Source organism: Chiloscyllium plagiosum, unplaced genomic scaffold, assembly GCF_037043375.1.
Source record: "Chiloscyllium plagiosum isolate Xiang-an unplaced genomic scaffold, Cpla_swu_hap1 HiC_scaffold_18, whole genome shotgun sequence".
NCBI lineage: Eukaryota > Metazoa > Chordata > Chondrichthyes > Orectolobiformes > Hemiscylliidae > Chiloscyllium > Chiloscyllium plagiosum.
The window spans coordinates 60,942,681-60,969,527 of record NW_028270156.1 but is presented as its reverse complement, the minus strand read 5'-3'; the positions used below and the strand labels follow the sequence as shown (position 1 = coordinate 60,969,527).

The window sequence follows — 26,847 nt, the reverse complement described above, 5'->3', positions numbered from 1 at the left end:
TTAGCTCTTAGATTGATGGTGATCTGATGGTTTCTCAGTGTTCTGTTCACATCCCCAAGCTGTTCAGCTACCTGACAACCAATCATTATAGTTGTTGGGAGGCAGAAGGCCTTTGTAATCAAGAACTATTCATAGTCTATAAAGCAGTCAGTTATTTGTTGCCAGTTGTCTCTCCGTATGTACACACCCCTCAATTCCAGCTCATCTACAACTACAGTTCAACTACCGAATGCACAAGAAGTTGTGTAAATGATAGTTACAATGACTATCAGTTTGCTTGCTTTTTAAAAGTGCAGTATCCTTTGTTTTTAAAGCAATTATTTTCCCATTCCAGTCTATAATTACAAGTACAGAGAAATACTACATGGTGTTTACAAAATTCTAATAGTAGCTTCTAAAATATTGGTCAGAAGAATACCTCTGCTCTTTATAATCTAAGGGGTCTTTTAAGTCAACTTGAGAGAATAGACAGAAGGTCAGTTCAAGGTCTCATCAGAGAGACACCTCCTCTCTGTGGTTGTCATCCCCTCAGTACTACACTAGATTAGGTGCTCAAGAATCTGGAGTGAGACTTGATCCCTTAACTTTCTAAATATTCATAGAATCATAGAATCCCTAGAGTTTGGAAACAAGCCATTTGGCCCAACAAGTCCACAGAATTGAATGTGACCAAGAGAGGCATGGTTAACATCTGACTTAATTAAATGAATGTAAAAGAAATTTTAATGATTGGCTTTACTTAGACAATCTGGAAGGAGTAAAGAAAACAGCTTGCCATTTATATAATGTCGACAAGATGTCCCAAAGTGCTTCATAACCAGTGCATTTTTGAAGCAGAGTTATTATTTCGCTGATTAAGTAATGAATCCAGCAATATATCCAGTGGTCGGATATTTTCCTAAGAATCCTGACCACAATGCAGCAACTCTAGATCCAACAGATATTCGATTAGAATTAATAAATCAGGTTCACTTTGATACTGATTTACCATCAAAAGTCCATACTCGCTAATAACTGGTGTGCTGTGTTATCATCAATGTATTTATGTTATAGCACATAACTGAAATAGCTGAGAGTTAAGATCTGTCACGCATTGTGCTTTTTCTCCTATGTCAGCTCAAATTGCGGCAGCTTTGCAAAAGAATTAAAGAAGATACCATAAGAAAGCATAAACAAATTAAAGTCGACTTGAGCAAGAAGCTCAGGAAGAAAAGTTTGACCAATGAGATTGGCTCACCAACGTATTGTAACCCTAATGAAAGTTTATGCCAGACACTTGAATATGTTGTTGCCACTATGTCTGACCTGGAGGTAATGATGACTGACATGATAAACAGCATCGAGGAGCATCCTAATACAGACAGAATACTAGAGAAGGACCCTACAACATCCAGGAAAGAATCTGAAACTAGAAATATGCCACACAAGCCCAAATCTTTATCATCCGTATTAGAGGAAGTCAGGTAATCTTAAAGCAAGAACATATTTCTGGTGGTAGAACTTTTAAAAGATATTGATTTTGCAAGGCAGAAACACATTATTTGGCCAAACTGGTAAATGCAGATAATCATGGTTCATAAAAGCTACTTCTGAGTCCACTTCACCTTTTTCAATATTTTAAATTTATTTTCCAATGTACTTACGTCACTTCCCCTTTAATGCTTTTATGCTATTCACCTCAACTACTTCTATGGTACTCAGTTTCGAGCTCTAACTCTTTTCTGGGTGACTGGGATTCTCCTAAATTCTTATTGGATTAATTAGTGACTATCTTATATTTATTGCCCCAGGAGCAGGAATACTTTCTCGACTTCTACCCCCTTATAATTTAAGCGGTCATTAGTATCATTCCCTTTTGGAGAATGAAGAGCTCCAGTTTCTTCAGCTTTTCCTGTCAGTTATGGCTTCTCAATTCTGGTACCATCCTTGTGAAACTTTTGTGCAACCTCCCTCCATTTTATTGCTTGCTACATGCTATTAGTAATATGGAGAATAAAACTACTACTACTGGTGCAGACTAACCAACATAATTTATAACTTTAACATAACTCCTTTTGCTTCACTGTTCTATTCCTCGATTTACAGTAGATTGGAAAACTGGATCACGGAGTTATCAGAGAAATTAGAAATAGCATGTTCTTCTATTTTTAATATAAAAATCACCACATCTTATACTTAGCAGGTGGTTGCCTTCACCCTTAAATAACATGAACAATTTTTAACCTCAATATGAGCTGATTACAAGAAGTCTATTTGTAATCCTTTAGGTATTCTGGCTTTTTTGAGTTCAGCTTGCGAACTGCAAGAAACCCTTTCATTTCTCTTGAGCTGACTAACTTTGTGCTGAAGAAGGGCAATGTGCAGGGAATTGCTCCGATATGTTGTAACAGTGAATCAGGTCGACACAAAAACCCCGAGAAATAGGGAGGACCGCAATAGTACAGAAACAACCTAACAAATGGGGAGCAGGTTTATTATCATAAGCAAACTCAAAGTAATTTGCAGGAGCATAATCTGTCAAAGCTTGACATTATTACATAGGGGACCTGCAAAGAGATGACCAAAATCTTGGAAAGGCATTTCTTAAAGAAGAGAGGTGGAGAAACTGAGAAGTTTGTGGAAAGAATTTCAGAGCTCACAGAGATGGACACCTGGAATTAATCCATAATACCACTTGTTTACAGTAGTTGAACACCTCCCTCATTTCGCAGGCAAAATATTTCCAGAGCAAGGCATCCTCTGTAAGTGACAGAGAATGGGCTTAGCCTTTTGTACAGTTTTTGCTGGAAGATATCAGTGAGTGAATGGAACATCTTTCGTTTACTTGGTTTTGGCAACCTCCATAGCTCAATGATAGGACAAGATATATGCAGCTCTCTCCCAAATGGACCCATCTGTGCATTGGTGTTAAAACTGGTCCCTTTCCCACAACAGTTCTACCTATCTGTCAACTGATATGAGGTTGGAGCAGGCTGAACCAATGGATTCAAAGCCAAAATAATTTAGCACTAAATCATAAGTTGACTGGTCAAATGTTGGTAAGGAGAAACATTAGACAGGTTGCACTGTGATGGAGGTGGGGTGTGTTCTTCCATGCTTAGGGCAAAAGCATATTGTTGCGGTTAGAGGACACTGTGCTCTACATCTGGGCTATCCTGTCCCCTGAGCGTGATCATTACTCATATCCAAGCTGTGTAATTTTCCGTTGTGAGTTAATTAGACACTGAAGATGTTCCTTGTGCCAATAAAAACATATGCATAGTTAAATTACATGCATCAGGTGTTTTTTTTTAATATGCACTTCTCATCCTGTTGCCACTGATGTCGCTTCTAGTCAGTTATTAATAGAATGATTGAATCATATTCTCTGGCAAACTGATACTTGTCTCAGCTGGTAAATTGTTAATGCATCATGTAGCTGCTTAGTAAACACTTCCCCTACTCTGGGAGATGTTTGGAAGGTCAAAGTAAACGGAGGATGATTTTCCGGGTGCTGGCATCTGAACCTGGTCCCTCTTAAAATCCATGGCCATTTCTACATGTTCTTTCAACACATTACTGGCATGATACTTGATAGTTATCACCACTCTAGACCCGAAAGCAGAGAACCTTAATGAAATGTTAGAAGTCGCCTGAGATCATCAAGCAGCATTGATATGTTGTAGTCACCACTCTTGACCAGGTCAGCCTCCCATTAAATCGTACAAAGATTTATTTCTTAATGTAATTCTTCACATTATCATTAGTACTCCTTTCTTCCATGCCATGCCCTCCAACCAACTCAATAACATTGAATGCAACTTGTATCACCTGGACCTAACTTGCAGACTAGCATCTTTGAGGCATATCATGAATATTCAGCCTAGGGCTATGCCTGTGATAAAGAAGTCATACACATGTGCATGGACCCTATCTTAATACTTCAACTGATACAGATTGAATGTTTTCCCCAGATCTTGTGGCCCATTTGGAAAGACTAGGCTTGCTTAATTACTGTGCAGTCTTCCCCTTTGAAACTTGACTTCTCTTCTGACAGAAGGGTGGCCTTTTAAGGCTGATCCTTTTTCGCAGCCTCTCTCACTCAGCTCTGCTGAAGAGATACAAAAGTCTATTCTTTGGTTTTGTACATCGCTTGCTCAATCATTTGTTCCTTTCAGTTCAATAATGTAACTACGTCCTCTTCAGGAGCTGTTGATTTAACAAATTGCACAAATTAGATTTGTGGGTCTGACTTCCTGTCCATATGTTTCTTGGAGCTTCTTCTGTTGAAGGGGCTATTATCTTCTGACTCACCAATTTTGGTACACACATCCTGTCCCAAACACATTGCTGCTCTTACTTGCAGCTTCCCATGTGTGTCCTTATACAATAGTACAGTATTCAATTGCACCGTCAGTGGATGTGGCCGCAAAGATCAGTGCTGAGGCCTCACCTATTTACAATTCATATTAACCAGTTTGACAAAGAAAGCAAATTGTGTTTGTCAAATTTACCAATGAGACAAAGATAAGTTGGAAAGTAAGTTGAGAAGAGGGCGTGAGGTGTCTGCAGAGGGATACAGATGGTGTAAGTGAGTGAATCGAAATTTAACAGATGGAACATAATGCCTTAAAACGTGAACATCTCCACTTTGGCAGAAAGAATAAAAAGGCAACACATTATTTAAATGGAGAGAGATTGCAGAACCCTGAGGTACAAAGATCCTGGTACAAGGATCACATAAAGCTACTTTGTAGCTACATGAATAATTAGGAAGTCAAATGGAATATTGATGTTTATTGCAAGGGGAATGGGAATATAAAAGTAGTGATATTTTATCACAGTTGTGCAATATCTTGGCCAGACTGTGTCTAGAATATTGTATTCAGTCACCTTGTTTGCAAAAGGATATAAATTTGTTAGAAGTATTTCAGAGGAGGTTCACACAACTGATATCTGAGGGTGGGGTGTGTGTGGGGGTGTGTGTGTGGGGGTGGGCATTGCCTTAAAAAGAAAGACTGAAGAGGTTGGGCCTATGTTTGGAGTCTAGAAGAATAAGAGATGATCTTATTGAGACACTTGACATCCTGAAAAGACTTGAGTGAATGCTGAAAGGACTGTGCGGGAGATGTGGGCGGCACGGTGGCACAGTGGTTAGCACTGCTGCCTCAAAGCGCCAGAGACCCGGGTTCAATTCCCGCCTCAGGCGACTCTCTGTGTGGGTTTCCTCCGGGTGTTCCGGTTTCCTCCCACAATCCAAAAATGTGCAGGTTAGGTGAATTGGCCATGCTAAATTGCCCGTAGTGTTAGGTGAAGGAGTAAATGTAGGAGTATGGGTCTGGGTGGTATACGCTTCGGCAGGTCGGTGTGGACTTGTTGGGCCGAAGGGCCTGTTTCCACACTGTAAGTAATCTAAATAAAAAAGACCAGAAGTAGGGAACATTTGAAAGTGAGGGGTCTTCCATTTGAGATATTGTGTGCAGATGGTGCAGATGGATCATTGAATATTTTTAAGGCATAAGTAGACATATCCTTGACAAACAAGGAAGTCAAAGGCCACAATCAGATCAGTAGTGATTTTATTGAAAGGCAGAGCTTGGGTTGGCTACTGAATGCCCTACTCCTGCTGGTAGTTTGCATATTCATATGTAATTTAATGTTGGTGAAGAAGGTCTCTATCGTTCACTTAACTGGCCAGCATTAGGCCTTCCCAGGAATGTAAGATACTCCCTCCCCGGGTATAAATTCCATCCCAACCTCACTCCCTGGGAGCTGCCTGCCAATCAAAAGCCAGAAACTCTCCATTGTCTGTTGTCATCACTGGGGGACAATGGTGGTTGCTGATACTGCACCCATCAGAGACCTAGAATCATTAAAGGACCAGTCTATAGGTAAGTGAGAGATTCTGTGTGAGGGGAAGTTGGTAGAAAGAAAAAGCATGGGGTGTCCTTCACTGGGCCAAACACCTCCCCATCCAAGTCCCCATTCCCAATGCTGGATCCCTCAATCAGGCACTGAATGCCTTTGAATGAGGAACCCTTTCCCCTTCCCATAGTGCCCTGAAGAAAATCTGGTGGGATTGGGTATCCAATAATCCTGCATCACAGCCCATTGGCTGAAGAGCCACAGCAGCTAGATGAGGCCCTGAGGCAGGCAGTAATTTCGCACCTCAAAACCTCAAGATGTACTTATGCAGAAAGGTAATCCATAAGCCTTTCCAAGCTAGAATTAATTGAGGTAGCAGGGTCCCCACTCCATACTCTTCTGCCCACTTAACTGCCTTCACCAACTCAAAATTCACCTCAAACGTTTCAACTACAAGATGGCACAGGTTCAAGGTGAGAGGAGGAATGTTTAGGGGAGATGTGCAGGAAAAGTTTTCACCCAGAGGGAAGTGGGTGCCTAGAATGCACTGCCAGTGGAGGTGGTGGATGCTGGCGTGTTAGTAACATCTTGATAGACACATGAACGAGAGGTGAACAAAGGGATAGAAACCAGCATGGGCAATAAGTAGCAGGTCTAAATAAGGATTGGAATCAGCACTGGCCTGCCGGGCCAAAGGATCTATTTCTGTGTTGTATTGAATTGCATAGTATTGTAAAATTCATCAGCAGGAGGCATTAAATTCCACTCAATGTTTTAATTATCATGGCTGCCCGACTTGTATTCTGATGGAGCGATCCAGCATTGGGAGTAGGGTTAGGATGTGGGAAAGGAGTTTGGCTCAGCGAGAGACACCCCATGCTCTTTCTTTGTACCCACATTGCTCTGTGTGAAGAAAGTCTCTCACAAAGTTTGCAATGCCCTACCATTTGCCAACCCCGTATGTAATGAGTGCGTGTGCAGTGATCTTAAATGCTAGCCTGGAGTTCACTGTGACTGTTAGGATTGACTCAGAAAGGCTGGCTGTGTGTGCAATATTAGAGTGCAAATCTGTTCAGCAGTTCAGCAGAGAAGCTGAAGGCAAATTTGCCTTCCCACTGTTCTTAGAAACCTTCCTTAGTGCCAAAATAAATGGGTTTTTTTTCTCACATAGTTGGTCTGTCATCTGAAGGTACTGTCCTACATCAAGTTCCAACATCATAATTTCATTTGGGTCATAATTTTTTCCCCAAATCTCCCAATATTTCTTTTTCTTCAGAATTGTAATCTCCAACATTTAAAGCCAAAGGACACTTCCTGAAAGGTCAAGCATTTTGATATAGATCATTATTTTTTGTTTCAAACATAAACCAAGGTGGAAAAAAATGGGTACAGCATGGTCAATAAGGCAACATTTTCCTCCAAATGGCATAGTAAATATTAATACAATAAGAACAAAGGAAGTCCTTGTACGTTGTGGGCAAAAAACACATTGATGTATAGTATGAGGCAATTTTCAATGAAATCACATGTTTTACCAAGAAATATTAACAGATTCCTGTGATCATTGATCCAGTGGAGATTGCACTGAATTGGAAAAACTGAAGTCAATGCATATGAAATTCCCACTGAATGCAAAATAGAGATTTGCACAAACTGCCTCCTTTGTTAGGTCTGGTTCCAACAAATATTAGGTATCGTCACTTGACCAAATAAACTTCCAAATGTGCACACCATGAGGCTTATCAATCTTTCATTAGTTCCTTGTTGTGTGATATAAACAATTTGGGGAACATGAATAGAAGCTATCTGAAGTTTAACAACATTTTAAACCAATACTGATCTGATCACCAGTATTTGTAATCTGTCTCACCTTCTGTAGATGCTTGGTATGTGTAAATACTATAGCCCCAGGCACATAAAACATTTCTGAACAGGTTGTTTAGGAAAATATCCACTTTATCTTACAGTGTTAAGATTTGATCTGAAGAACTAAAGTGGATTTTTAGCCATATTCTAAATGTTTCACTGAAGTTCTTAACAAAGAGCTGATTGATGTTCCAGTCATAGTCATACCATTATGCCAAGAGCTAATGCTCAGTTCTGCTGTGCTATCCTGTTCTATGATCTTTCCTAATGCAGTCTCGTCTATCAACAATACTATGTAGGAATGTTGTGAAACCTGAAAGGGTTCAGAAAAGATTTACAAGGATGTTGCCAGGGTTGGAGGGTTTGAGCTATAGGGAGAGACTGAGTAGGCTGAGGCTGTTTTCCCTGGAGTGACAGAGGCTGAGGGGTGACCTTAAAGTGGTTTATAAAATCACAAGGGGCATGAATAGGGTAAATTGGCAAGCTCTTGTCCCCGGGGTGGGGGAGCCAAGAACTAAATGGCATAGGTTAGCGTGAGAGGGTAAAAATTTAAAAGGGACCTTAGGAGCAACTTTTTCACATAAAGGGTGGTACGCGTATGGAATAAGCTGCCAAAGGAAGTGGTGGAGGCTAGTACAATTACAGCATTTAAAAGGTATCTGGATGGCTGTATAAATAGGAAGGGTTTTGAGGTTTTATGGGCCAATTGCTGGGAAATGGGACTAGATTCGGTTAGGATATCTGGTCGGCATGGATGAGTTGGACCAAAGGTATGTTTGCGTGCTGTGCATCTCTATGACTCTATGATTCTATTCCTTTTACATGGTAACTATCTTTATCACTTTGTAGAAGCTATAGTTGAAGCTATAATCTCAGTCTGGACTTTACCCAATGTATTTCTTCCAGGAGGAAGCTCCCTTCATTGTTGATGCTTTCGTAAATCAAATGAAGGCCTGAAGTTTCCTCTGAATTTACCTGCAGATATGCCATAATGTGGGTGTAAGCCAAATAAAATATTATGGAATTTTAGAAGTGAGGAACTTACCAATGCAACTTCAATATGGTTACGTTTCCTCATGTCATGAGGTCAAAATCCTGGATCATCATTCCTAGCATCATTGTAGGTCTATCTATAGCAAAATCCAAGATAATAGCAAATTACCACCTTCTCAAGGACACCTAGGACTGTTAGCTCAGCCAGGGTAACCATGAAATAATTCTTTAAAAAAAACTCTTCCTATTTATTCATGAAATATTCAGGCCAAGCTGTACCTGCAACTCTTGCGCAGGTGTCTTCATGCTTGTTCAGATGGCTCTCAATGTTGAGACGTCATTAGGCACGACAGAAGACAAAGGCATTTTGCTGCTTTCTACTCAGTTCTTTAAACACGTCTCAGATGAATTATCCTTGCTGAATCTGTCTCTGTATATCTGTTTTTCTTGAATGTATTGTTTGATACAAATGTAAGAGATACAAAAAAAACCAAGTTTCATATTTCACAGACTGTGGACCTAATTGGCCAGGCCGGATTTAATGCCCCTCTCTAATTGTCAATGGGAGTGCAGCGGTGATGCATGTTCCCTGTACTTTTTTGGCACTGCACAGATCTCCAAGATACTGCACAGTACCTTCCAGAGGCAGAAGCTATTCATCAGCATGCCAAGCAACATGCATGGAGCTTTCCAGTGCTGGAATGTTGACGTTGAGCAACCTTTTTGATTAGCTGCAGTCTTGTTTACCGACACTGTTGTTAGGAAGGGATTTCCTGGATTTTCACCCAGTGCAAGTGTAGGAATGGCGATTTATTCCCCCCAGTCAAGATGGTGAGTGATTGAAGGAGAAGTTACAAGGGAAGACACTGGTTCATCAGAGTTACTTAGCAAGATTGGAACCAACAAGTAGCAGGGAAGAATAATGGAAAGGCTATTGAGATAGGTGATTTAATAGTTGGAGACATTTCTATGACCAAAGCTGTGACTCCAAGATGGTATGTGGTCTCCCTAATGCCAGGGTCAAAGATGTCACAGAACGGCTACAGGACTTTCTTCTGGAAGAGGGTGAAAAACCAAAGATTGTTGTCCACACTGGCACCAATGACTTCAGTATGAAGACGTTAGGGTTCTGAAAGTAGAAAAGAGGGAGCTAGGCAAGAGACTGTAAAAATGGGACATTTAAGGCAGTAATCTCAAGGTTGTTCTCAGTGTTATGTATCAATAAGGATAGAATTAGGAAAAATGAGTAAATTAACATGTGGCTAGAAAAATAGTGCAGGTGGGACGACTTCAGGTATCTGGGTTTTGCAACAGGTTCTGGGTCAGCTAGGATCTGTTTGTGAAGGATGCATTACACTTTAGCAGGACCAGGACTAATGACCTTGTGGAATATTTGCTCCTACATCTTAGGGAGGATTTAAAATAGCTTGTCAAGGAATAGGACTCTGAGGAGCAATTCATGTAGAATAAAAACAAAGCTGGTTATGGGAAATAGAAAAGCTATCATTGAGAGTAAAAAAACAGCAGAAATAAATCCTGGAATCCTCAAATTTCAGAATAGTGTTGAAAAAGCAGAATGAAAACATTCTACCTGAATGCACACAGCTTTCACAACAAGGTAGGTGAATCAATACCTTTAGTAGAACTAAAAGGATATGATTGAATTGTCACTGCAGAGACATGTTTACAAAGTGACTAAGTCTAGGAAATGAATATTAAAGAATGTCAAACATTTAGGAAGATTGGGGACAAAGGAAAACTAGGTGGGTTAATACCGATAATAAGGGAGAGAAATTGTGTATTAATGAGAGAGTTAGTCTCCTTCTGATGACAGCAACCACCCTTACCTTGAAGTTTTTGTGGATGGACCTGATGGACTGATTGTGGCCAAGCCGCTTGAGTGGTCTGACAAGCCAACCCTGGCTGAGATGTGCCCAGACCCCTGACAGGGCCACTGTGGAGCCATAATACTGACTGTGACCCATTCCTCTCAGCTGGTGCCAGTCCCTACATGCTAAGTGTCTTTGCTACAGCCTTATCAGTATGCCTTATAATGCAACTCTGAGCTTCTAGAATGCCTTGCTACTGTATCAGGGATGGTCATGCACGATTGGCAAATGCCAGATGCGAATGTTGATGGACTAGAGGTGTGTGCAGTTTGTGTCCATGGATCATACCCTCTAAGGCTGTTTGGTTGTGTCATTCAGAGGAAATGGCAATCTAAATCTGCCAGGTACCTGTTCTGATTTCCATGTCAAGTTCCCTTAATGCCGAGCTTGTTTTGTAAGATAGAATGCTGTATGTTAATGTGGCATATTGGTCCATTAACAAGGCATTTAATGAGCAATAATCCCCCTTAACTGACAAATGACCATTGCCAAAAGAATCTCATTGTGTCACCCGTTGAAAGCATAAAAGACCCAATCAGATACTCCTGACATCGGGACAGGCCTCATTGGATTTCTTGTCCATTTATGCCAAAAATCTCGCCACAGTGAAGTTGTTCAGAACTTTATACAATTCTACCCTGCATTCTTACAAAGCAAAAATACCCAACAGGTAAAACAAGAGAGCCATAGCTAACAAGGAAAGTTAAAGATAGTATTAGATCAAAGGAGTGGTTTATGAAGATGCCAAAAATGTTGTCAAGCTGACAGTAGGGAGAATTTTAGAAATCATCAAAGGAGCACCAAGAAATTGACAAGGAAAGATGGAATGGAGTATATACATAGAATAGAAAAAAATAAAAGAACAGATTATAAACGTTTCTGGAGGTATGCAGAAATAGATTTGGAAAGACAAAAGTGGATCAGGCAGAGATAGAAGAGTTTATAAGATGGGATAGAGAAATGGCGGAGCAACTAAATAAATACGTTGTGTCCATCTTCACAGAGGAAGATGCAAGAAGACCAGCCGAAATAGGATGTAATGACAGTGTGGAACTGAAAGATATGAATTAGACTAGGAGAAATTAATGGGAGTCAAAGTTGACAAATTCCTTGGACCTAATAACCTTCATCCTGTGGTATTGAAAGAGATAATGGCTACACTAGTGATCATCTATCAGAATTCTATTAATTCTGCAATGATGCCTGCAGTCCAGAAGGTTGTATATGTAACTCAGAAACAAAAACAGATATTGCTGTGGAAACTCAGCAGTTCTGGCAGCATATGTGAAGGGAAACTAGAGTTAACATTTCAGGTCCAGTGACCATTCTTTAGAACTTCCTTTTTTTGCATTCATAACTTTATTGTTGAAGAAATGAGGGAGAGAGAAAATGAAGTACTACAGGCTTGCTATCCTGACATTGGTAATAGGGAAAATAAATTATAATGGATGTGATTACTGGATATTTAGAAAAAAAGAGATACTGGACAGAATCAGTATCAGTTTATGAAGGAGAGATTGGTTTTGACAAACCTGGTCAAGTGTTTTTGAGAATACCAGCAGAATCAATTAAACAATCAATTCAGAAGACTTTTGATGAAGACCCACATGGGAAGTTAGTAAACAAAAGTACAGCTTTTGTATTATGGTTAATATATTTGAATAAAGTGTTGGTTAATGGGCAGAAAGCAGAGAATAGGAATAAATGGGTCATTTTTGGGTTGGCAGTATGTGACCAGTGGGATCCCCAAAGGATCAGTGCTGCTCTACTTGTTTGCATTGATCTCTGCCCATTGTAAATTTGGGTGGATACCAATTTATTCAGGAAAATGCTTGGTATAACTTGGCTTAGGTAAATTAGGGGAGGATTTGGCCTAACCTCCATATTTCACCCATGACAAGCTAAAAGCCAAAGTAGTCTCAAGGGTTACAGGTTACATTACACGGGAGACTTTACAAATTCATGGTGACAACATGCAGACCTTATTTGCCAGCTAGGTTATTCAGGAACTTTCAAGTGTGTCCCCAGTATGCCTTTTAGGAATTTAAAGGTGCATAATTTTCTGATTTTTATTTTTCATTCACAGGATGTGGGTGTCGCTGGCTAGGCCATCATTTATTGCCCATCCCCAAAATCCTAGAGGGTAGTTAGAAATTTACCACTGTGCTGGGGGTCTGGCGTGACATGTAGGCCAGACCAGGTAAAGATAGTAGTTTTCTTTAGTAGTTTTCTTCCCTAAAGGACATTCGTGAACCACATGAGTTTTCCCTGACAATCAATAATGATTTCATCGTCATTATTAAATTCTTAGTTCCAGAGATTTCTTATGGAATTCAAATTCCACTGCATCGGATTCAAACCCAGGTCCCCAGAACATTACTTGGGTTTCTGGATTAACAGGGAGGAAGTGAGCACTGCAGATGCTGGAGATCAGAGTCGAGAGCACAGTTGATCAGGCAGCATCTGAGAAGCAGGAGAATCGAGACGTTTTGAGCATTAGCTCTTGCTCCTGTTCCTCAGATGTTGCCTAACCGGCTGTGCTTTGCCAGCACCACACTGTCTCCTCTCTAGCAATAATAACACGAGGCTGCCAACTCCCCTAAACTAAAGGTAAAACTAGGCAAAGGCAAAAACTTCAGAGCTTCTAGTGCTTTTACTCAGTTCCTGGTTGCTCTCAACTCTGTATCTCAATTCTGAAAACCTCCTTAGATCTAAGACCCTTACATGACAAAAATCTATTAACTTCAACCTCGAATTCATCAATTAACATCAGCATATTTTGTGGGAGAACGCTCCCCATTTACATTGTACTTTGTCAAAACTATGTTGTAATAACACCCCTGAACCATTTGTTCTAATTTAAAAGTTATACTATCTGTTGTGACTTGCCCATGAGCATAAATATTTTCTCTCAAATCATAATTAAACTTCTCAGTTAGATCAGTCCTTATTTAAAAACCAGGGAACGCCCGATATTACACTACTTCACTTCTTTCTAATTTGAATCTTACTTTATTTTATTAATTTGTGGGTTCCCACCTTCATCTCAATGCTTTGTTATTTCTTTGCTTGGACAATCTACATAGATCACAGAGCAGTTTTTTTCATCTCTGTCAGTCTGTTTTACTGTATCTCACGAGCTACCAAATCTATTGTTCTTCTCTATGAGAGGTGTCAACATTCCTGATCTTTGACTCACTCCCATATTGTTCCGTGCCTAAGTCCTACAAAAGTTATTTACTGATAGTCTCTAACACATGGCCCAAATGTCTAAATTTCAGCTGTATATTGACTTAACAGGTATTGATCAACCTCCATTTCTAATCTATTCTTAGTTAGAATGACTGGGTTTGTCCTATTCTCTGACAGTTTTTGATAACTTCTCTCCATTAGAAAGCACACTAACATCACTATCTGCTGGTGAGAAGACCACTCTCAATAAACAATAGAAATTTACCTCACCCTACAGTTTATTTTTAATTTGGAGAAAGAGGCTTCAGGCTGACCACTGAACAAATTACTGGGGCATTTCATAATTCCTTTAAATTCCCATTTGCTGCAGTTGGGTTCATGTGCTAATAAATGTGTTTCACATTGGTGTAAAGTATTGGTGCCAGTTTTAAAGCAGTCTCCCTATTGAGGACTTGACTTGAGAAGGCAAATTGGACACAAGTGATGACTTGTCCAATTCACAACCCTCTTGAGGAGCTCAGTTCATAACCTCAAGAACTGGAAAACTGGGAAAAGCATAAATCCGGTGGGCAGGCTGCAATGTGTCAAGTCAGCTCTCAGGTGACACTCAGACAGCGTAACTCATAAGATCTAATTGAGCTTATTTCCACCTTAGCAGGACCGAGGGACGACAAATTGAAGTTGCAGCCTTAGCTTGTACACATTCCATTTAACATGATGACTTTTAACAGCCCCAATGTTGAAAATTGACCATTGGACCAATTAACATCCCTCTTGTAACCCATCTCTGAGTGTGGAATATCACATTGCTGTTTCAGTGTTTCTTGTGTTTTCACTTTCCTGCAAAATATTATTCCCACATTTACCGCATTGCAATAGAAATTTCTGCAACATTTACAAAAGATAAATTTATTAGTAACTTTAATATAGACCCCAGCTCCTAATTCTGAGATGGACTAGCTAGGCATCTGTGTTTGCAAGCAATAAGGCATTCTATCCATTTCAACTAAATTTAATACCAATTCACAATTCTCTTGGACTTTTCTAGGAAGACGCTGGTAGATTTTAATTCGGAGTACCATCAGGACACTGTCCTTACGGAAGAGATGTTTAAGCAGACAGACAAAGTCAGAGAGAAGATGAGCAATCTGCTGTATCAGTGGGAAGTTAGTCAAGAACAGGAGTCCAGTTTGCACAAGATGCTTGGGGACTTCCGAACAGAAACAAATGATGTTTCCATCAGGTAAAGCAGGGAGACTTGTTGCTTCATTCCTTACCGAATGTGGAATAGAAGGCTTGTTCCCATACCTTAGAACTGATGTACATACTCCAATGCCTGGAGTCAGAGGAGGTGGGGGAGGTCCTGAATGAATACTTTGCTTCAGTATTCACTACTAAGAGGGACCTTGTCATTTGTGAGGACAGCGTGAAATAAGCTAAAATGATTGAACAGATAGATGTTAAGAAGGAGGATGTGCGGAAAATTTTCAAAAACATAACAATTGATCAGCCTCCTGGGCCAGATGGGCTATACCCAAGGTTACTACAAGAAGTGAGGGAGAGATTGCTGAGCCTTTGGCAGTAATCTTTGCATTCTCACTGTCCACTGGAGTAGTGCCAAATTATTGGAGGGTGGCAAATGTTATTCCCTTGTTCTATAATGGGAATAGGGATAATCCTGGGAATTACAGAGCAGTAGTCTTTAGTTCTGTAATGGGTAAATTATTGGAAAGGAATCCAAAAGACAGGATTTATGATTACATGGAAAACCCATAGTTTGATTAGAGATAGTCAGCATAGCTTTGGGAGGGGCAGATCATGTCTCCCAAACCTTAATGGATTCTTTAAGAACATGACAAAACACATTGATGAAAGTAGAACAGTGGATGTGGTGTACATGGATTTTAGCAAGTCATTTGATAAGGTTCCCCATGGTATCTCATTCAGGAAGTAAGGAGGCATGGGATACAGAGAAATTTAGCTGTCTGGATACAGAATTGGCTGGCCCAAAGAAGACAAAGGATGGTAGTTGTTGGAAAGTATTTATCCTAGAGCTCAGTGACCAGTGGTGTTCCAGAGGGATCTGTTCTGGAACCTCTGCTCTTTGTGATTTTTAGTAAGTTTTCCAATGACATGAAGGTTGGTGGAGTGGTGAATAGTATTAAGGGCTGTTGTAGATTGTAACCTGACATTAACAGGATGTAGAACTGGGCTGATAAGTGGCAGATAGATTTCAAACTGGAAAAGTGTGAAGTGATTCATTTTGGAAGATTGAATTTGAATGCAGAGTATAGGGTTAAAGGCAGGATTCTTGGCAGTGTGGAGGAACAGAGGGAACTTGGGGTACATGTCCATAGATGCCTCAACATTGCCACCCATGTTGATAGAGTTGTTAAGAAAGCATACGTTGTGTTGGCTTTCATTAGCAGGGGGATTAAGTTTAAGAGCCATGAGGTTATTCTGCAGCTCTACAGAGCCCTAGCTAGACCACACTTGGAATATTGTGTTCAGTTCTGGTCGCCCCATTATAGGAAGGATGTGTAAGCTTTAGAGAGGGTGCAGAAGAGATTTATTAGGATACTGCCTGGACTGGAGGGCATGTTTATAAAGAAAGGTTGAGGGAGCTAAGGCTTTTCTCATTAGAGTGAAGAAGGGTGAGAGGCGACTTGATAGAGGTGTACAGGATGTTGAGAGGCATTGATAGAGTGAATAGTCAGAAGCTTTTTCCTGGAGCAGAAGTGGCTATCACAAGCGGACATAAGTTTAAGCTGATTGGAGGAATTTTTAGGGGAGATGTCTGAGGTCAGTTCTTTTCACAGAGAGTAGTGGGTGCATGGAATGTACTGCCAGCAGAGTCAAATACATCAGGGACATTTAAGTGACTCTTGGATAAGCACATGGGTGATATTGAAATTAAGAGTATGTAGGTTAGTTTGATCTCTGAGTAGGATAAAAGATCAGCAGAACATCAAGGGCTGAAGGTCTTGTACTGTGCTGTACTGTGCTATGTTCTATGTTCTCTATGTAGAAACATGAACTCCTAGTGATGTTTCTAAACTGCCTCCTGCTCACCTGGCAGTGTTTGGTGTCAAAGGGTACAGGAGAGCATGGTTCACATCACTTCCTGCTCCACCATTAAAACTTGCCTGAACTCATACTGAGGACCAGAACCAAATTTGAACAAGGGTGCCACCTAGTGGTGACATTATTGGGATGTAAACGCTACTTTAACTGTAGGCCCAATAACCTCCAACCCACTGGCTAACTGGATTTTTAAAAAATAAAATCAATGAATCAAACATTCTGGGGTACAGAACAAGTGTCCAACCTGAAGCCTACCTTTTCCTGCTAGGTAGATGAGGTTAAACCTGGGAATTAAACCCTAAATCTCACACAGTGGTCTTTTCAGGCAAATTATATCTCACACCCAACAATGTAAATCAGGAACAGTGTATGGCTCACCCTTCTCAATGCAACGTGTGGTTAGAGTTTAAATCCACTCTTGAGAACAATCTAGGAGGCAGGGGAGAATGGCCAGGAGAATGTGAAGTAAGATCGGGCTGGAGGTCCCTCAATTACATTGGGTGGAGAAGGTCAAGATCAAGCTATCTAACTGCCTGGAAGCTAATTAACCCCCTAACTGGCTAATCTGTTTGCTGAGACCTCATTGTTATATTCTAAGAGTACACCTCTTTAACAATGGAAACTTCAAGTTACACTTAGGGTCTTTAACTTTCACCTCCTCAGAGAAATCTCTCCTCTGAAAAAAAAACATATCACACACACCTTACTACAATATCCTGAATGCACAACTCTCATATCTCACTGTAATAGTCTAACAATAATATAGCTCCCACTCTTCATTGTAATACTCTAAGAATACTTACCTCACACTCCTCACTGTAAGGTTCCAAGTGTACACCCCTCTGTTTTAATCTAACCTTGCACCCTAAATGGATCATTAACATTTGGAATTCCCTTCCATTGTTAGCATAGAGGCTAGGTTATTGAATATACATCAAAATGAGTTAGACAGGTTTTGTTTGACAGGGGAATATAGACAAGGGTTATGGCGAACGAGCAGGAAAGTGCAGTTAAGGTAACCAGCAGATTAGCCATGATCTTACTGAATCGTGAAACAATGAGGGGGCAGCACTGAGTCCACCCTGTCAGATAAAAAATGATACCTGGGCAAGGAGGGGTTGTTTTCCATTGTGGATCCTCTGTGTCCACTCCCAACATTTGAACTCTCCCTGTCACACCCTCATTCTCTCCCAATGCCATTCTGTTTGCTCTCCTCACCCTTCTTACCAGGACATGCCAGTCTGGCAACACCATGGACTCACCCCATGCCAGTCTGGCAACACCACAAACTCGCCCCACAGTCCAGGGTCCATCTTCAAGCCTTCCTCAGGGATGTCACACTTGATGATGCTGTTTAGACAATAGTGTTGCTGGCCATTTGACTGGTCGGCAGCTCTCATCACTGTCGTAATGGGTGATCTCTTATTTTTAAACGGTGACCCCTAGTCCGAGATTCTTTTATAAGAGAAGATATCCTATACACAAGGACACTAACAAGACCCTTAAGGATCTTATAGGTTTCAATCAAGTCACTTTTTTCCTTTCTAAATTCCAGTGGAAACAAGCTTAGCCTATCAGGTTTTTCCTCGTAAGACCACACGCCCATTCCAGGCTCAGTCGAGTAAACCTTGTCTGAACTGCTTCCAATGCATTTATGTCCTGCCTCAAACAGGGTGGCTATAACATACACAATGCTCCAGATGTGGTCTCAACCGACGTACTGGAAAACTGAAGCATAATCTCTTTCCTATCATCTTCAATTTAAATCAGAACAAACAATACATTTGTATTGGCTTTGCTGAGACACCCAGATCTTGCTGCATCTCAGAACTCTGCAATCTCTTTTCATTGAGATAATCCACTTGTTTTCTCCTCTTCCTGCCAAAATGGCCAATCTCACATATTCTCACATTACACTCTAATTATCAGATCTTTGTCCACTCACTGAACTGACTTGCATCTTTTTGCAGCCTCATAATGTCCCTTTCACAGCTTCACAAGAGAGTTCCAGATTTCCACCACCACTTATTTGGCTGGTATCACACAACATCTTCCCTAAATGATCTAGTTTGAATTTTAACATGACGTTCCCCTTGTTGTCCATGCACAGCCCAATCATCATTTTCCCTTTGGGACCTCTGCTGAAGTTACATTTTACTTCCATCAAGTAACATCAAAATAGAATCTCATTATATCTCTGTGAGTCACTGAAGTATAAAACACAGTAACTAGGCAGGCAGTAAGACATCAGAAATATTCATATTTACAGACAGTGAAGAAGAACATTGAAAAGCTTTCCTGTGCACACAAATACATATAGCTTACCAAGTGTCTTGTAACTATTTTTTAGCATGAATGAGTCATCTGAAACAGTGTCAAAAATTGCAGCGGACACAAGTGACCTTGCAGGGATCCACTCGTTATTGGAAGCTATCCTGGTTGAGTTACACAGAGCCAATGACCTGAATCAGAAAAGCAGCTATTTATTAACCAAACCCCAGAGTGCAAAGTAAGCATCAAAATAAAGGAGAGTTGTTATTGCTTTACTCATTATTTATTTGTGTAAATATTGCATAATTTGAATTCACATTCGAGTTGGGGGAACACGATGTGAGGTTAGTATATGCTGCATTTGATTTGGAGGAATGCTGTTTAGCAATACAAAAATACTTTACTTAAAATAGAATAATATTGACTTACAATGTATCAGACCTGTAGCAATATTATAATTAACTTACATCTTATCTGTAGGTAATCAACACCACCAACACTGGCCCCATGGACATCCAACTGACTCCAGTACTGTCCTCCATAGATATCTGATCGTACCCATGCCCCCCGCCATATTCCATGCTAGTCTCCCAATGACTCCACTCGCAACAGACATTGTACGCCCCTCCTATTGCTGAGCTTCAAACCCAACCCAAGCCCTGTCACTAACCTCCTGTTCATGAACAATCAAACATCTTCACCCTGACTCATAACCCAAGCTAACCTCTCACTCTGGTGGCTCCCATCCGTGTCACATCAGCAACCCTACCACCCTATCCCTCTGTCAAACTACCCATCTGACATCTTAACTATTCTAGCATTCTAGCACTCACTTATTCATCCATTCACCCATTTGATAACACTTACACTGGACCTTAAGCTTACTACAATGCATTAAAAAGAGGGTGTGGTTTGATGCAGAACACAGATACCATGGTGCCTATACTTTAACCAGTACCATGGTTGAGCAGATGATGGGGCTGTTGAAGATGTGGTTCCACTGTTAGGACTAATCTGTGGGGGCCCTCCAGCATAGTCCAGACAGAATGTGCCACATCACCTTAGCATGCAGTGATCTGTACAACTGGAGTAGACAACGAGGTGATGTTTTGGATTTTGAGGAACGGGGAAAATGGAAGCAATATGACAAGGAGAAGAAAACTTTCCTTGTCTGTGACAGAGTTTGGCTTCATTAAGCACTATAAATCATTCTTTGTGTGTTTCTATGACTTGATGTACATTCATTTCCAGTATCTGAGAATTGGGTGCAGAAAAACATCATGGAATGTAGACTAGTCATTGGTCAACATGTCAACAGTCCGTTTGTATTGTGAGGGTAAACTGCAACTTCCACTCATATTGTTTGAGTTCCCTTTTTGCAACTGTCAATAAAAGCTCATGTTTGAAATTGTCCAATCGATTGCCTGTACGACGTGTTCCCTGACTGATAATAATATGTAGACGTCAATGAGAATTAGAGGCAGAGTGGCAGTGATGTAGAGAAGATATTTAGATGGGATGAAGTTCCTGCTATGCCTCACTCTGACAGTGTACTGGAAATTAAGCCCCACTATTTCCAGATTCATCACAAAAGAGTAAAGATTTTACAAAATATGGAGAATTCTCCAATTTGTTTATCTTTTTGACGTAGGTTGATAGGAAGCATGGACTAAGTTCTGTACTTAACAAGAATTAATATTTATGATAAATAAATAGATTCTCGCTACAGATATGAACCTTTGGCATATACCCCTTTTAGTTTAAACTCTATCCGCCTTATCAACTCCCTCTCTACACATATACAGTCAGACACAAACAAGGCATGGGAGTGATGGGCACAGCGAAAGACTGTGAAGATAGGTAAATGGCCCCCATACACTGATAGATGATCTTTTCCATATGTTAGGACATGCTGGTCTTTGAATTCCCTTCTCCAGCCACCTTTACTTGCTTGTAGAAGGTACAGGGTGGCTGGTTCACTCTTAAGAAGTTTCTGATTTACCGATTAAGAGCCACATCTTGCATCGATTAAAAAATACCTGCACTGCTTCAGGCTTTGGATTCTTTTTTATTCCAGAGAAAATAGAATATTTTTTCCTCTGAAGTCCTGTCGATTCTGTCAAAACATTCATATTGCCTAGCTGTTCAGCTACCTGAGAGCCAATCACATAGTTGTTGGCAGGCAAAAATCCTTTATCATCATTAACTGGTCACTAATCCATAGACCAATCAGTTTCTTGTCGTCAGCCTCAGCTTCAGTTGTACACACCTCATGACTCCAGCTCGTCTGCAAACTAGGTTTCCATTACTGCTAGAACAATCAGCTATGTAAACAGTACGTACAATGAATGACAGATTACTCACTTTCAGAAATCTCTCAAAACAGTTTTAAAAGACTTCTTTTCCCATTTCAGGTCACAATGAAAAAACAGAAACATTTTGGGATGTCATGGTGGCTCAGTGGTTAGCACTGCTGCCTCACAGCGCCAGAGACCCAGGTTTGATTCCAGCCTCGGGTGACTGTCTGTGTGGAGTTTTCACATTCTCCCCGTGTCTGCATGGGTTTCCTCCCACAATCACAAAGATGCGTGGGCTGGGTGAATTGGCTATGCTAAATTGCCCATAGTGTTAGGTGCATTAGTCAGAGGGGAACTGGGTCTGGATGGGTTCCTCTTCGGAGGGTTGGTGTGGACTTGTTGGGCCAAAGGGCCTGTTTCCGTACTGTAACAAATCTAATCTAAAAAAACGATACAACATTTACACGATGGATGGACAAACTGTGTACCCTGGTGTTTAAACCATGACAAAGGGGAGAGAATGTGATTAGGTGTGTGAGGGAGTGGGAGCATGCCAACTATGTGCCATGTCCAGTGTGTATTTGTTGGTGTGTCCCATGTTCTGCTGGGGCAACACAGGACTGCCAAAGCTTGACCTGGTTAACAGCTGCCTTTCAAAGATGAGATGGCTGCAAGGGTTGCCTTTCCTCAGATATCTGCTGTTTGGTGAGTTGTTCCATGAATGCACGTGGTAAGATGGGAATAGAGCTGAATGTGAGAGATGCCATATTGTTGGGATAGCTAGTGAACGATGCGTGTTTGGTAAGACATGGCAAGAAATCTCAATGGTCCTCATGGAATGCCTCCAAAGAAAACACGGCATCATGATCATTTAACCAAAATAAACTGAAGTTTCAGTCCAATGCGATTGACTTTTAACTGCCTTCAAAAATGGGCTATCTTGTCACTAAATTATTAACAAGTACCTTCTCAAGGATACTTGACGATTGACAATAATTGACAACCCCTTCTTTAATTGAAAACAAGTGTCAATCAGCTCTGAAGGCGAACGGCGGATGAACATTTAATATTATTGCAAAAGTTCAAATGCTGCAGATGTTGGAAATCTGAAATAAATACAAAATCTGCTGGAAATGCTCAGCAGGTCAGGCAGCATCGATGCAGAGAAATTATTTCCACTTTGTGAACTTCCTGCAGTGCTTAAAATTCATTCAACAAAAAAAGCAATGACTTTTTTTAATAGTGAAATCTGCTTTGAATTGACCTTATGAACTGCAGTTGTACCACTTTGATCCTACCTGCCATGTATCTCAACAAATTTGCAGGATTGTGTGCCCAACATCGACAGTAGGAAAAGTTCCTCCACTTTGCAATTTAATGTAGATGTCAGCATATGTATAAGGATCAGTGAAAAATAGACTAAAGGGAAATGGTACTAAAGTGGTATATTTGTTTCTGTGCTATTAAATTAGAGACTATATCTGTTTTTGCTGACATTTGTCTTCTTTTATTTCTTCTGTGGCAGTGTTATGGAGTGCTGTTTCAGTGCAGAAACTGTACAGCAGGTTTTGAAAAAATCAACATCTTCTATAGCAGAGGAAATTCATCGCATGGAGGACAGTACATATAAGGAAGTGAAGAGCTGGAGACAAAAAGTCGAGGTAACTATTAAACTTAAAAAAATAGAAACTGGATTGTGCCATTTGTCGTGAGCTCAGGTCGATACCCATCAGGGAATTATTAACAAGTTATATTGAACACAGCTACTCACAAAGAATAGTAAGAGAGGAGTCAAGCTTGAATTTCATGTGAACTGACACCATTATGAAATAGCTCGAGATTGGTAGATATTTTTAGAGTGAGGGTATAATTAACCCTTTACTTCACATCACCCTCAAGGTTATTTTACAGTGTTGCTTAAGGTAATGGTTCTGAAGGGATTAATGTTCATGTTATATTGGGTCCACCAATTCTACTGATTTCACAGTGCAGAAAAGTACCAAGATCCTTAGACCTCGCCTTCCAAGCCCACAACTACTACCATCTAGAAGGACAAAGACAGCAGATACATAGGAATGCCACTACCTGCAAGTTCCCCTTCAAGCCACTCACCAACCTGACTTGGAAATACATCACTGTCCCTTCACTGTTGCTGGGTCAGAATCCTGGAATTCTCTATCTAAGAGCATTGTGGATCCATCAACAGCAAATGACCCCTGGCAATTTAAGATGGCAGCTCACCATCACCTTCTGAAGGGCAGCTAGGGACAGGCAATAAATGCTGGCCCAGCCAAAGATGTCCATTGTAGATAGATGACCAAAGGGATGGTGTGGGGTAGTAGCTTCTCTGAAGATTTTTGAGCCAAGATCAAAAACATATTCTGCTTGGTGTCGTGGTTTGCAAGGTAGATGGCAAACTGAATTACTTCTTTGAGTATTTCTGAGCCATTTTCCAGGAGGTCATCCTCATTCTGCAGGTGATCACTCGTATTCATAAGATCTTGCTCCTGCATTATGTTATCCTGTGCCCTTAAACAAGTTTTGTGTTGTTTCTTTTTGAAATGCAAGATCAGCGCTCATTAATTGTAACAGAAGGTTCTCCTCAGCTAATCTTTCATCTTAATCTAGGAGCTCTGAACATTTCTGTGAAAGAGAGGTTTTTTTTACTCTCCATCAATACAACACCCTGTGGTTTTTGGAAGTCTTTAGTAAGCATTTCTGTTTCAGTCTCTGAGGTGTTATTATCTTATGTGATTGCAGATGGCTGACACTTTAGGAAAACAGTCTCTCTGAGATAGTTAGACTTCTCCATTTCTTTATTTGCAAGGTCTTTTTCAAGTTCGACTTTAATCTGCATCAAGATATTCTCCTGTCCCATTCTGATGAACACAGCAAAAAGAGAACATAGCTAGGAAAGAGGGAAAAAAAACTTCACATATTAATTTGTTTGCAAAAGACATCTTTTAAACCAGAAATTGTATAGCCCTTCATCCAAATACTTTAAAAAAGTATAAAACATTCAGAGTATTGTAGAATCCCTACAACACAGAGGTATGCTATTTGGTCCAATGGGTCTACATTGATCCTCTGAAGAGTATCCCACCCTATTTCCCAGACTAACCCACACATCTCTGGTCGCTATAGGACAATATAGCATGGCAAGTCCACCATGGCACATCTTTGGACTGTTGGAGGAAACCTGCAGAGACATGGAGAGAACGTGCAAACTCCACACAGACTGTTCTCGAAGGGTGGAATCGAACCCAGGTCCTTGGCACTGTGAGGTGGCAGTACTAACCACTGTGCCATCGTCAGTTAATCACTATCTCTCAAAACAAGGTGGATTTGTATCACTCTCCCAAGGTTTAATCCATTGAATCTGGGCTTGCTTTACAATGGACAGCTAATATACTCCAACAACACCCTTTGGGGTGGCATGGTTACTCAGTGGTTAGCACTGAGAAGACGGAAGCCTCACAGCACCAGGGTCCTGGGTTCAATTCCAGCCTCAGGTGACTGTGCGGAGTTTGCACATTCTCCCTGTGTCTATGTGGGTTTCCTTCGGTGCTCTGGTTTCCTCCCACAATCCAAAGATGTGCAGGTCAGGTCAATTAGCCACGCGAAATTGCCCATAATGTTAGGTGGGGCTTAGATCAGAGTGGTGCTGGAAAAGCACAGCAGGTCAAGGAGCAGGAAAATTGACGTTTTGGGCAAAAGCCCTTCCTGATGAAGGGCTTTTGTCCGAAACATCGATTTTCCTGCTCCTTGGATGCTGTCTGACCTGTTGTGCTTTTCCAGCACCACTCTGATCTAAACTCTGGTTTCCAGCATCACTTTTGCCATAATGTTAGGTGTATTAATCACGGGTAAATATAGGGTAGGGGAATGGGTCTGGGTGGGTTACTCTTCGGAGAGGGCAGTGTGGACTTGTTGGGCCGACAAGATTAGATTAGAAAATCTAATCTAATCTAAAAAAAACACCATTGAGGTGGTGAATCAACTCTGTTATTCACAGCTATAAAGGCCAGTTAACAGATTTTTACAACTTTCACCTGTAGGATCTGCGACACCAGCTGCACCAGGAACATTTCCGATGCTGCACCATGGAATCCGAAATCCGTCTTCTCAGAGATGAAATCATGCGACTGCAGAAACATCTGTTTTATCAGCAGTCATCTGAAAGGTATGTCCCACGGCACTCAGCATCTCTGCCCCTTGCAGCAGCTCGTTTTGTTTCCTTACAGATTCAGTTACACCCAGGATTGAATGTCAGATTCCAATCACTGGCGTGACTGAGACTGGTCAAACCTTGATCCTTCTGGTCTGTGTGGTTCAATAGCAAACCACAAGGTGCATTGATGAAAGAAATATCAGCAGTAAGGGGCAAGGGGTGGGAGGGGGGTTTAGCATTGTATTTTCTCAGAATAGCTGGAATGTGTCCACACCTTTGATTCATTGTACGTGTCCTGACCAACTTTATCTGCTCCAATCCACAGAGATCAGATTGATTACATTATTCAAAGAACATAGAATAGCACAGCACAGGAAAAGGCCCTTCACCCCACAGTGTCTTATAGAGGTTTATAAAATCATGAGGGGCATAGATAGGATAAATAGACAAAGTCTTTTCCCTGGGGTGGGGGAGTCCAGAACTAGAGGGCATAGGTTTAGGGTGAGAGGGGAAAGATGTAAAAGAGACCTAAGGGGCAAATGTTTCACACAGAGGCTGGTGCATGTATGGAATGAGCTGCCAGAGGAAGTGGTGGAGGCTGGTATAATTGCAACATTTAAAAGGCATCTGGATGGGTATATGAATAGGAAGGGTTTGGAGGGATATGGGCTAAGTGCTGGCAAATGGGACTAGATTAGGTTGGGATATCTGGTCGGCATGGATGAGTTGGACCGCAGGGCCTGTTTCCATGCTGTACATCTCTATGACTGTGCCAACTCTATTTACCCCTTGACTTACTTTAAGGACATCTTTCATTGAGTGAAAGACATATTTGACTCTGGTCATAAGGTATTTTTAATAAATCGATCAAGGAATGTTATGACCTGAAGCAAGTAGGACTTGACCTGGGTCTTTTGGTCCAGAATTAGGGAAATACCATTGCACCATAAGTGCCCCATGCTGTGACTCCAGTCGTGTTACTTAGTGCTGTACATGAAACCTCTGCTTGGTTTATGCTGTCTAATTTCTGATCTAACACTACAAACTAAATTGAACCCCTTGAAATGGTATCATAAATATAGGAACCCACAGGATAAGTAGAAACAATAATATTAAAATGTGACCTTAAAAAAGTATACAACAAATCTAGGATTAATAATGCAGAGGAATAAAAGCACGTAGATAAAAATCAAAGAAATAAAGCTTTAATAATCCAATTAGATATGAAGAAAGACTGCTG

At 40.8% G+C, this 26,847-nt stretch overlaps 1 protein-coding gene across 1 annotated transcript in view; it reads left to right on the top strand.

Annotated features, from left to right (window-relative positions):
• LOC148146989 (uncharacterized) overlaps positions 1–26,847 on the top strand; it is a 63,599-nt gene that overhangs the window by 21,891 nt on the left and 14,861 nt on the right. Inside the window, exons 6-9 of the mRNA XM_087996194.1 lie at positions 1,117–1,463; positions 14,833–15,027; positions 22,962–23,097; positions 25,495–25,619. Coding sequence (XP_087852320.1) covers positions 1,117–1,463; positions 14,833–15,027; positions 22,962–23,097; positions 25,495–25,619 — 803 coding nt within the window. The remainder of the gene's footprint in view (positions 1–1,116; positions 1,464–14,832; positions 15,028–22,961; positions 23,098–25,494; positions 25,620–26,847) is intronic.